General features: G+C 46.8%; 1 protein-coding gene across 3 annotated transcripts in view; it reads left to right on the top strand.

Moving 5' to 3' along the window:
• Nucleotides 1-12,816, top strand: part of LOC137383216 (glutamine-rich protein 2-like) — a 190,684-nt gene that overhangs the window by 81,815 nt on the left and 96,053 nt on the right. For all 3 annotated transcript variants that reach the window (XM_068055707.1, XM_068055706.1, XM_068055708.1), the window contains exon 11: nucleotides 130-248. In XM_068055707.1, the coding sequence (XP_067911808.1) occupies nucleotides 130-248 (119 nt within the window). The remainder of the gene's footprint in view (nucleotides 1-129; nucleotides 249-12,816) is intronic.

Genomic DNA, 12,816 nt, shown 5'->3' with positions numbered 1-12,816 from the left:
AAATTAAGCAAATAAAATTGTACTGCAAGCCTGAAGTTCAATAAACCTACTGTGAAATGTTTTTCAGAACTACTTTTAATGGGTTATCTAATTTCTAGTTCCATGAAATTCCAATTAATTTTATTACAGCTGGATCGAATGGAGCTGGATCCCCTAAAGAAACAATTGGAGGAAAGGTGGAAACACCTGAAAAAGCAGTTGCGCAGTGGCCCAGGTTTTGAGGCAGATTCTGCTGCTGGATTCAGGAAGTGAGTGAATTGAATGCAAGCTAGAAAAAAAAAAATCAGGAAAAATAATTTTATGGGATAGAAATGATCTGAAGGGACATGGGAGTAGAATTTCCCTGATCTGCTGCTGTAACTTGTGTGGAGGATATGTGGAAAGGTTTATATGATTTCTCTTGTTTTCCACGGATCATCTGCTCAGCTAATGCCATGAAATTGGGAGATTCCCCCCACCCTGCCCCCCTGCCAATGTCACCCCTGGAAATTGCAGTTATTATTAACTTGCAAAGTTGCAGATGAGCAAATCCCCTCACTCATCTAATTGTGCTGGGACCACTGTTAGATAAACGATTTGGACTCTGGAATCGGAAGCATAATTTCAAAATCTGTGGATGACCCCACATTTGGGATGTAGTTAATGCAGAGGGGATTGTGACAAAATATAGGAGGCATTAATAAATTTGCAGATTGGGCGTGTAATTGGTGAATGTACTTCAATGTAGATAAGTGAGAGGTAATTCATTTTGGTAAGAAGAATAAAGACCTCATACTCCTTGGAATATAAGTGTATAAATGGGGTAGCAGAGCAGAGGGATCTCAGGATATAGAAACACCAATCACTAAAAGTAGCAAAGCAGGCTAATGAGGCCATTTCACAAAAAAAGCAAAGAAAGCACTGGGGTTCACTTCTGGAGAGACAGAACTGAAAAGCAGGGAAGCTATTTGTAGAACCTTGGTTAGACCAGACTTCTGAAAACTGTGAACAGTTCTAGTCTCTATATTATAAAATAAATATATAGAGGCACTGGAAAAGATTTGCAAAAATGACAGCCATTTGAGTGATTATACCTATCAGGAAAGATTGAACAACCTGGGGGTCTTTTCTCTAGAAAAGAAAGACCGAGGGTGATCTGATCGAGGATTTTAAGATTAGAAGTATATGCTGATGGGGTTAGATAAAGAAGGTCAGGATGAGGCTCATATGGAGCCTAAACACTGGCATGGATCTATTGGGCCGAATGGCCTGTTTCTGTGCTGTTGATACTTTGTAATCGTATATAATTACCTTTACAGAGTAAGCTATCAGAGGAGCTCCATTATACACATCAAGCGATGAACATGGAATTTTGAGGAGACTGGGTACATAAGCTGCAGAAACAACACCAACTTTTATTTCTATAGTGTCTTTACTGTAAAAAAAAATGTCCCAAGGCGCATCAGAGGGGTATTACCAAACAAAATATGACACCGAGCCACAGAAGGAGACATTCAGACAGGTGACCAAAAGCTTGATCAAAGAGGTAGATTTTAAGGAGTTTTTTAAAGGAGGAAAGAGAGATCGAGAGGCGGAGAGGTGTAGGGATGGAATTCCAGGACTCGGCAGCTGAAGGCATGTCTACCAGTGGTGGAGCGATTAAAATCAGGGATGCTCAAGAGGCCAGAATTAGAGGAGTGTACATAACTCGGAAGATTGTGGGGCTGGAAGAGATTACAGAGAGAGGGAGGGGTGACTCGATGGAGGAATTTGAAAGCAAGGACTAGAATTTTAAAATAGTTTTTCTTAATCAGGAGCCACTATAGGTCATCAGGCTCAGGGGTGATGAGTGAACTGGACTTGGTGTGAGTTAGGACAGCAGAGCTTTGGATAACCTCAAGTTTATGTATGGTAGAGAGTGGGAGACCAGACAGGAGTGTGTTAGAATACATAAGACCTAGAGGTAACAAAGGAATGGTTGAGGGCTTCAGCAGAAGGTGAGCTGAGGTAGGGTGATGTTACGGAGGTGGAAATAGGTGATCTTAATGACATGAATGTGGTTGGAAGTTCACCTCGGGATCAAATATGACACCAAGCCCACGAACAGCCTAGCTCAGTCTCAGACAGTTGCAGGGAGAGGAATGGAGTTTGTAGCAGCGTCTGAAGACAAAGGTTTTGGTCTTCCCAATCTTTTGTTAGAGGATCTATCTGCTCATACAGAACTGGATGTCAGACAGGCAGTCTGATAACTTCAAAACAGTGGAAGAATCAAGAGTAAAGAAAAATCTTGCCTTTATATAGTGCCTTTGATGACCACAGGACATCCCAAAGTGCTTTACAGTCATTGAGGTATTTTTGAAGTGTAGTCACTGTTATAATGTAGAAATATGGTGGTGAGGGGTAGAGTTGACTGTCATCACTGTGGAAACTCACACTGTCTTTGGAGGAGGATGGTGTGGTCAACCATGTCAAAGGCTGCAGACACGTCAAAGAACAAAGAAAATTACAGCACAGGAACAGGCCCTTCGGCCCTCCAAGCCTGCGCCAATCCAGATCCTCTATCTAAACCTGTCGCCTATTTTCTAAGGGTCTGTATCTCTTTGCTTCCTGCCCATTCATGTATCTGTCTAGATACATCTTAAAAGACGCTATCGTGCCCGCGTCTACCACCTCCGCTGGCAACGCGTTCCAGGCACCCACCACCCTCTGCGTAAAGAAATTTCCACGCATATCCCCCCTAAACTTTTCCCCTCTCACTTTGAACTCGTGACCCCTAGTAATTGAATCCCCCACTCTGGGAAAAAGCTTCTTTCTATCCACCCTGTCTATACCTCTCATGATTTTGTGCACCTCAATCAGGTCCCCCCTCAACCTCCGTCTTTCTAATGAAAATAATCCTAATCTACTCAACCTCTCTTCATAGCTAGCACCCTCCATACCAGGCAACATCCTGGTGAACCTCCTCTGCACCCTCTCCAAAGCATCTACATCCTTTTGGTAATGTGGCGACCAGAACTGCACGCAGTATTCCAAATGTGGCCGAACCAAAGTCTTATACAACTGTAACATGACCTGCCAACTCTTGTACTCAATACCCCGTCCGATGAAGGAAAGCATGCCGTATGCCTTATTGACCACTCTATTGACCTGCGTTGCCACCTTCAGGGAACAATGGACCTGAACACCCAAATCTCTCTGTACATCAATTTTCCCCAGGTCAAAAAGGATGAGGAGGCAAAGTTTACTTTTGTCACAGTCACATAGGATGTCATTTGTTAGTTTGGTAAGAGCTGTTTCGATAGTGTAGCAGGGCAGAAACTTGATTGGAGGGATTTAAACATGGTGTTGTGGGAAAGATGTTATGATGTTACGGAGGTGGAAATAGGTGATCTCAATGATGTGAATATCTGATCGGAAGCTCAGCTCGGATTTGGGAGGCGACAACACATTAAAGAACTTTGGAGAGGAAAGGGAGTTTGGAGATAGGGTGGTAGTTTGCAAGGACGCGGTGTTCAAAGGATGTTTATTTGAGGAGAGGGGTGATAATGGCAGAAGTGAAGGAAGGAGGGACGGGACCTGAGGAAAGAGAACAATTAACAATATTGGCTAACATGGGAACCAGGAAGGGAAGTTGGGTGGTCAGCAGTTTTGGGGGAGAAGGGCTGAGATGGATTTTATCATAGAGTAGAATCATAGAAAGTTTACGGCACAGAAAGAGGCCACTTGGCCCATCGTGTCTGCATTGGCTGGAAAAAATAAAGAGCCACCCAGCCAAATCCCACTTTCCAGCATTTGGTCCAGAGCCCTGCAGGTTCTGGCACTTCAGGTGCACATCCAGGCACCTTTTAAATGAGATGAGGTTTTCTATCTCTACCATCCTTTCAGGCAGTGCGTTCCAGACTCCCAACACCCGGTGGGTGAAAAGGTTTTTCCTCATTCCCCTCTAATCCTTCTACCAATCACTTTAAATCTATGCACGATTCACTGACCTCTCCAGTGCAATTATATCCTTCTGTAATGGGATGACTAGAACTGCACACAGTACTCAAGTTGTGGCCTAACTAATGTTTTATATAGTTCCTGCATAACCTTCCTACTCTTATATTTTATACCTCAGCTAATAAGGGAAAGGATTCCATATGCCTTCTTAACCACCTTATCGATCTGTCCTGTTACCTTCAGGGATCTGTGGACATTCACTCCAAGGTCCCTCGCTTCCTCTACACCTCTCCGTCTTCTTCTTCTTCTTTGGCCTCCTTGTCTCGAGAGACAATGGGTAAGCGCCTGGAGGTGGTCAGTGGTTTGTGGAGCGGCACCTGGAGTGGCTATCAAGGCCAATTCTAGAGTGACAGACTCTTCCACAGGTGCTGCAGAAGAAATTGTTTGTCGGGGCTGTTACACAGTTGGCTCCCCCCTTGCGCTTCTGTCTTTTTTCCTGCCAACTGCTAAGTCTCTTCGACTCGCCACACTTTAGCCCCGCCTTTATGGCTGCCCGCCAGCTCTGACGATCGCTGGCAACTGACTCCCACGACTTGTGATCAATGTCAAAGGACTTCATGTTGCGTTTGCAGACGTCTTTAAAGCGGAGACATGGACGGCCGGTGGGTCTGATACCAGTGGCGAGCTCGCTGTACAATGTGTCTTTGGGGATCCTGTCAACTTCCATGCGACTCACATGGCCAAGCCATCTCAAGCGCCGCTGACTCGGTAGTGTGTATAAGCTGGGGATGTTGGCCGCCTCGAGGACTTCTGTGTTGGAGATACGGTCCTGCCACCTGATGCCAAGTATTCTCCGGAGGCAGCAAAGATGGAATGAATTGAGACGTCGCTCTTGGCTGACATATGTTGTCCAGGCCTCGCTGCCATAGAGCAAGGTACTGAGGACACAGGCTTGATACACTCGGACTTTTGTGTTCTGTGTCAGTGAGCCATTTTCCCACACTCTCTTGGCCAGTCTGGACATAGCAGTGGAAGGCTTTCCCATGCGCTTGTTGATTTCAGCATCGAGAGACAGTTTACTGGTGATAGTTGAGCCTAGGTAGGTCGCCGATATTCATGGATGGAGCATTTCTGATGTCCTGTCCCATGATGTTCATTTTCTTGAGGCTGATGGTTAGGCCAAATTCGTTGCAGGCAGTTGCAAACCTGTCGATGAGACTCTGCAGACACTCTTCAGTGTGAAATGTTAAAGCAGCATCGTCAGCAAAGAGGAGTTCCCTGATGAGGACTTTCTGTACTTTGGTCTTCGCTCTTAGACGGGCAAGGTTGAACAAATGCCCCCTGATCTTGTGTGGAGGAAAATTCCTTCTTCTGAAGACTTGAACGCATGTGAGAGCAGCAGGGAGAAGAAAATCTCAAACAGTGTGGGTGTTAGAACACAGCCCTGTTTCACGCCATTCAGGATAGGAAAGGGGTCTGATGAGGCGCCGCTATGCTGAATTGTGCCTTACATATTGTCATGGAATGAGGCGATGATACTTAGTAGCTTTGGTGGACATCCAATCTTTTCTAGTAGTCTGAAGAGACCACGTCTACTGACGAGGTCAAAGGGTTTGGTGAGATCAATGAAAGCAACGTAGAGGGGCATCTGTTGTTCCCGGCATTTCTCCTGTATCTGACGAAGGGAGAACAGCATGTCAATGGTCGATCTCTCTGCACGAAAGCCACACTGTGCCTCAGGGTATACACGCTCGGCCAGCTTCTGGAGCCTGTTTAAAGCGACTCGACCAAAGACTTTCCCCACTATGCTGAGCAGGGAGATTCCACGGTAGTTGTTGCAGTCACCGCAGTCACCTTTGTTTTTATAGAGGGTGATGATATTGGCATCGCGCATGTCCTGAGGTACTGCTCCCTCGTCCCAGCACAGGCAAAGCAGTTCATGCAGTGCTGAGAGTATAGCAGGCTTGGCACTCTTGATTATTTCAGGGGTAATGCCGTCCTTCCCAGGGGCTTTTCCGCTGGCTAGAGAATCAATGGCATCACTGAGTTCCGATTTTGTTGGCTGTACGTCCAGCTCATTCATGACTGGTAGAGGCTGGGGTGCATTGAGGGCAGTCTCAGTGACAACATTCTCCCTGGAGTACAGTTCTCGGTAGTGCTCAATCCAGCGGTCCATTTGCTTGCGTTGGTCAGTTATTGTGTCCCCTGATTTAGATTTGAGGGGGGCGATCTTCTTGATGGTTGGCCCAAAAGCTCTCTTAATGCCATCATACATTCCTCTGATGTTTCCGGTGTCTGAGGCCAGCTGAATTTGACTGCATAGGTGTTGTCAGTCGTCGTTTGCACAGCGCCTGCCTGTTCTTTGTGCAGTGCTTCTGGCTGCCTCTCCGTATACTCCCATTTATTGTGTATTTCATTACCTTGTTTGACCTCCCTAAATGCATCAATCTCACACTTCTCTGGGTTAAATTCCATTTGCCACTTTTCTGCCCACCTGACCAGACCATCAGTATCTTCCTGCAGTCTACAGCTATCCTCCTCGCTATCAAGCACACAGCCGATCTTAGTGTTGTTTGCATACTTGATCATTTCCCCTACATTTATGTCCAAATCATTAACATATGCCACAAAAAGCATGGGACCCGGTATTGAGCCCTGTGGAACGCCACTGGAAACAGACCTCCAGTTGCAAAAACACTTATCAACCATTACCCTTTGTTTCCTGCCACCGAGCCCATTTTGTATCCAGCTTGCTACATTCCCCTGGATCCCACGGGCTTCTATTTTTTTAACCAGTCTGCCATGTGGGACCTTGTCAAATGCCTTGCTAAAATCCATGTAGACCACATCAACTGCACAACCCTCATCAAGCCTCCTTGTTACTTCCTCAAAAAGTTCAATCACAGTGGCGCAGTGGTTAGCACCGTAGCCTCACAGCTCCAGAGACCTGGGTTCAATTCTGGGTACTGCCTGTGTGGAGTTTGCAAGTTCTCCCTGTGTCTGCGTGGGTTTCCTCCGGGTGCTCCGGTATCCTCCCACATGCCAAAGACTTGCAGGTTGATCGGTAAATTGGCCATTAGCAATTGCCCCTAGTATAGGTAGGTGGAGATGTGGTCGGAATATGGAATTAGTGTAGGATTAGTATAAATGGGTGGTTGATGGTCGGCACAGACTCAGTGGGCCGAAGGGCCTGTTTCAGTGCTCTATCTCTAAACTAAAATTTGTCAAATGCGACCTTCCCTTAACAAACCCATGCTGACTATCCTTGATTAATCCCTGCCTCTCGAAGTGACCGTTTATGCTGTCCCTCAGAATTGATTCCAATAATTTTCCCACTACTGAGGTTAGACTGACTGGTCTGTAATTATTCGGTCTATCCTCGCTCCTTTTTTAAACAAAGGTACAACGTTAGCAGACCTCCAATCCTCCGGCACCACACCTGTATCCAGTGAGGAATGGAAAATGATGGTCAGACCTTCCACTGTTACTTCCCTGGCTTCTGTTAGCAGCCTGGGGTATGTTTCATCTGGCCCTGGTGATTTATCCACTTTCAAGGATGCTAATCCCTTTAATACGTCCTCTCTCCCAATGTTTATCACATCCAATACTTCACATCCTCCTCCTTAACTACAAGATCTGCATCATCCCCCTCTTTTGTGAAGACAGACGCAAAGTATTCATTAAGAACTATACCCACATCTTCTGCTTGCACACAGAGATTACCTTTTAGGTCTTTTATGAGCCCTACTCTTAGTTATCCTCTTTTTCTTTATGTAATGATAAAACATCTTTGGGTTCACCTTGACTTTGCCTGCCAATATTCTTTCATGTTCTCTCTTTGCTTTCCTAATTTCCTTTTTGATTTCACCCCTCCACTTTCTATATTCCTCTCGGCTTTCTGTGGTATTGAGTTCTCGGTGTCTGACATAAGCTTTCCTTTCCTGCCTTATCGTACCCTGTAAGCTCCTTGACATCTAGGGGGCTCTAGATTTGACCGTCCCATCCTTTCTTTTTGTGAGAACATGTTTATTCTGAAACCCATGAATCTCCCCTTTAAATCCTTCCCACTGTACTGACACTGATTTACCTTCAGGTTGCTGTTTCCAGTCCACTTTCGCTAAATCACTCCTCAGCTTAGTAAAATTAGCCTTGCCCCAATTTAGAACTTAACTCCTGTTCTATCTCTGTCCTTTCCCATGATTACGTTAAAACTAACTGAATCACTACCACCAAAATGCTCTCCCACTGCCCATCTTCATTTCCTAAAACCAAGTCCAGAACTGCGCCCTCTCTTCTTGGATTTGTTACATACTGGCCAAAAAAGTTCTCCTGAGTGCATCTTAAGAATTCTGTTACCTTCATTCCTTTCACACTAAAGCTATCCCAGTTAATATTGGGGTAATGAAAATCCCCTACTATTACTGCCCTATTATTTTTGCACTTCTCAGAGATTTGTCTACATATTTGTTCGTCTATCTCCCTCTGACTGTTTGGGGTCTATAGTACACTTCCAGCAGTGTGACTGCCCATTTTTTTGTTCCTCAGTTGATGATCCTTCTAACATATCATCCATCCTTACAGCTGTACTTGCTTCTCTAACCAAAATTGCCAACCCCTCTCCCATTTCATCTCCCTCTCTATCTCATCTGAAAACCCTGTAACCAGGAACTGCCATTCCTGTCTCTCCTTAAAAAGCCATGTTTCTGTAATTGCTATGATATCATACTGCCACCTTTCTATCTGTGCCCTCAGTTCATCTGTTCTATTTGCTATACTCCTTGCATTGAAGGATATATCCTTGAGCACTGCCAAACTTTTTTTTAATCTTCTATCATTTGTTTTCTCTGCCTTCCAGACTCATTCACTAATTTTCTGCCTTCCATTTCCATTTCTGATTTTGCTCCATCTGAGTCTACCCTCAGGTTCCCATCTTCCTGCCAAACTAGTTTAAACCCTCCCAACAGCACTAGTAAACCTCCCGGTAAGGATATTGATGCCTGGCCCTATTGAGGTGCAAACCATCTGGCTTATACAGGTCCACCTCCCCCAGAACCGGTCCCAGTGCCCCAGGAATCTAAAGCCCTCCTCCTGCACTATCTCTCCAGCCATGCATTCATCAGCTCTAGCCTCCTGTTTCTATAACTAGCACGTGGCACAGGGAGTAAACCTCTGAGCTCCTGCTTTTTATTGTCTTACCTAGCTCCCTTAAATCTGCTTTCAGGACCTCATCCCTCTTTCTACTTATGTCATTGGTACCCATGTAAAACCACGACCCCTGGCTGTTCGCCCGCACTTAAGAATGTCCTGCATCCGCTCTGTGACATTCCTAACCCAGCCACCAGAGAGGCAATATACCATCCTGGAGTCATGACTATAGCCGCAGAAACGTCTGTCTGTTCCTCTAACTATCGAATCCCCTACCACTACTCCTCTTCCACTCTTCCTTCCCATCCATGCAGCTAAGCCATCCGTGGTGCCTTGAACTTGGCTCTTGCTACACACCTCTGAGGAACCATTACCCTTACTAGCATCCTAAATGGAAAACCGGTTCCTGCACTACCTGCCTGATCCTCCTAGATTTTCTGGTGGTCATCCATTCCGTCTCTGCCTGCAACATCCTAACCTGTGGTGTCAGCATTTCCCTAAACATGATATCTATGTAGTCCTCAGCCTCGCCGATGCACCAAAGTGACTCCAATCGTCACCCAAGGTCTGAAGCCTGGTGGTCAAATTTTTGCAGCTAGTGACAGCTAGAGTCATAGAGCTATTCACACACAGTCCCTAACAGTGGATACTCACTGACCAATTGGCTTATGAGTTAAGTCGCACTCTACTAGTTTGGAGACCAGAGAAGAAAATTCACCAACTACTGGAGGCTGAAAAAGGTAGAAGAAAGGAGCGCCTCCTTCCCCTCTTCACCGCACTCCCTTACTCACCTCACAACTAGGAGAGAAGGCTAGCCTTAGAGCCCGGTGGACTAGGGAAGGGAGGGAAGTGCCAGAGGCTGCTGATTGGATGGCCTCAATCTTAGTGACAAAGAAATCCACGAGCACCGCTTGTTGGAAGTGAGGGTGCAGAAAGTGGAGAAAAAAACACCTGCGTTTGTAATTAGTGGTTTTAATTCTGGGGAGGCAGGTATTCTATTTTGTTTGCCATTTGTTTGATTAGCTGTATTGAATTAGTCCAGGGTAGTCCAACATAACGGCCCACTAGACCAGGATCCGGCCTGCCAAAGGTTTCCATCTGGCCTGCGGATGTATTTCAGAGATGAGAAATTTTCCACTGTTGCCATCTTCATCCAGCCCAGCTTTTTAAAACATCGTTTCATAGCTGATGGCTTCTGACATCAGGAACAATGATTTTCCAACTTCGGACAGATTCAGGGTTTTCTGGTGGGCTTTTAAAAATACAGTTGGAACCCGCAGGAAAACCACGAAAAGTCTGAATTTGGGAGACCGCTATTCCTGCTCCCAGAACCTGTCAGCTATGAAACTCACAGCGCGATGTTTTTTAAAATAACTGACCAACCACAAAGACGCTGTGCTGAGCATTCTCGTTCCATGCAACTATCGGAGAGAGAGAGGAAGGGGGTCTGAGAGAGAGAGAGGAAGAGAGAGGAAGGGGGTCTGAGAGAGAGAGAGAGAGAAAGGGGGTCTGAAAGAGAGAGAGAGAGAGAGGAAGGGGTCTGAGAGAGAGAGAGAGAGGAAGGGGGTCTGAGAGAGAGAGACAAAGAGAGAGGAAGGGGGTCTGAGAGAGAGAGAGAGAGAGAGAGGAAGGGGGTCTGAAAGAGAGAGAGAAAGAGAGAGGAAGGGGGTCTGAGAGAGAGAGAGAGAAAGGGGGTCTGAAAGAGAGAGAGAGAGAGAGAAAGGGGGTCTGAAAGAGAGAGAGAGAGAGAGGAAGGAGGTCTGAGAGAGAGAGAGAGAGAGGAAGGGGGTCTGAAAGAGAGAGAGAAGGAGAGAGGAAGGGGGTCTGAAAGAGAGAGAGAAAGAGAGAGGAAGGGGTCTGAGAGAGAGAGAGAGAAAGGGGGTCTGAAAGAGAGAGAGAGAGAGAGGAAGGGGGTCTGAGAGAGAGAGAGAGAGGAAGGGGTCTGAAGAGAGAGAGAAGGAGAGAGGAAGGGGTCTGAAAGAGAGAGAGAAAGAGAGGAAGGGGGTCTGAAAGAGAGAGAGAAAGAGAGAGGAAGGGGGTCTGAGAGAGAGAGAGAGAGAAAGGGGGTCTGAAAGAGAGAGAGAGAGAGAGGAAGGGGGTCTGAGAGAGAGAGAGAGAGGAAGGGGGTCTGAGAGAGAGAGAGAAGAGAGAGGAAGGGGGTCTGAGAGAGAGAGAGAGAAAGGGGGTCTGAAAGAGAGAGAGAGAGAGAGGAAGGGGGTCTGAGAGAGAGAGAGAGGAAGGGGGTCTGAGAGAGAGAGACAAGAGAGAGGAAGGGGGTCTGAGAGAGAGAGAGAGAGAGAGAGGAAGGGGGTCTGAAAGAGAGAGAGAAGAGAGAGAAGGGGGTTGAGAGAGAGAGAGAGAGAAAGGGGGTCTGAAAGAGAGAGAGAGAGAGAGGAAGGGGGTCTGAGAGAGAGAGAGAGAGGAAGGGGGTCTGAAAGAGAGAGAGAAGGAGAGAGGAAGGGGGTCTGAAAGAGAGAGAGAAAGAGAGAGGAAGGGGGTCTGAGAGAGAGAGAGAGAAAGGGGGTCTGAAAGAGAGAGAGAGAGAGAGAGGAAGGGGGTCTGAGAGAGAGAGAGAGAGAGGAAGGGGTCTGAAAGAGAGAGAGAAGGAGAGAGGAAGGGGGTCTGAAAGAGAGAGAGAAGAGAGAGGAAGGGGGTCTGAAGAGAGAGAGAAAGAGAGAGGAAGGGGGTCTGAGAGAGAGAGAGAGAGAAGGGGGTCTGAAAGAGAGAGAGAGAGAGAGGAAGGGGGTCTGAGAGAGAGAGAGAGAGGAAGGGGGTCTGAAAGAGAGAGAGAAGGAGAGAGGAAGGGGGTCTGAAAGAGAGAGAGAAAGAGAGAGGAAGGGGGTCTGAGAGAGAGAGAGAGAGAGAGAGGAAGGGGGTCTGAGAGAGAGAGAGAGAGGAAGGGGGTCTGAAGAGAGAGAGAAGAGAGAGAAGGGGGTCTGAAAGAGAGAGAGAAAGAGAGAGGAAGGGGGTCTGAAAGAGAGAGAGAGAGAGAGAGAGAAAGGGGGTCTGAGAGAGAGAGAGAGAGACAGAGAGAGAGAGAGAAGGGGGTCTGAGAGAGAGAGAGAGAGAGAGAGGAAGGGGGTCTGAGAGAGAGAGAGAGAGAGGAAGGGGGTCTGAGAGAGAGAGAGAGAAAGTGGGTCTGAGAGAGAGAAAGAGAGAAAGTGGGTCAGAGAGAGAGAGAAAGTGGGTCTGAAAGAGAGAGAGAGAGAGAGAAAGTGGGTCTGAGAGAGAGAGAAAGTGGGTCTGAAAGAGAGAGAGAGAGAAGTGGGTCTGAAAGAGAGAGAGAGAGAAAGTGGGTCTGAGAGAGAGAGAAAGTGGGTCGAGAGAGAGAGAGAAAGTGGGTCTGAGAGAAAGAGAGAGAGAAAGTGGGTCTGAGAGAGAGAGAGAGAAAGTGGGTCTGAGAGAGAGAGAGAGAAAGTGGGTCTGAGAGAGAGAGAGAAAGTGGGTCTGAGAGAGAGAGAGAAAGTGGGTTGAGGAGAGAGAGAGAAAGTGGTCTGAGAGAGAGAGAAGAGGTCTGAGAGAGAGAGAGAGAAAGTGGGTCTGAGAGAGAGAGAAAATGGGTCTGAGAGAAAGTGGGTCAGAGAGAGAGAGAGAGAAAGTGGGTCAGAGAGAGAGAGAGAGAAGTGGGGTCTGAGAGAGAGAGAGAGAAAGTGGGCCTGAGAGAGAGAGAGAGAGAGAGAAAGTGGGTTTGAGAGAGAGAGAGAGAGGAAAGTGGGTCTGGCAGAGAGAGAGAGAGCAGAGAGAAAGTGGGTT

Source organism: Heterodontus francisci, chromosome 24 (genome assembly GCF_036365525.1).
Source record: "Heterodontus francisci isolate sHetFra1 chromosome 24, sHetFra1.hap1, whole genome shotgun sequence".
NCBI classification, from domain to species: domain Eukaryota; kingdom Metazoa; phylum Chordata; class Chondrichthyes; order Heterodontiformes; family Heterodontidae; genus Heterodontus; species Heterodontus francisci.
The sequence above is the reverse complement of the archived record's forward strand: the minus strand, read 5'-3'. Positions and strand labels throughout refer to the sequence as shown.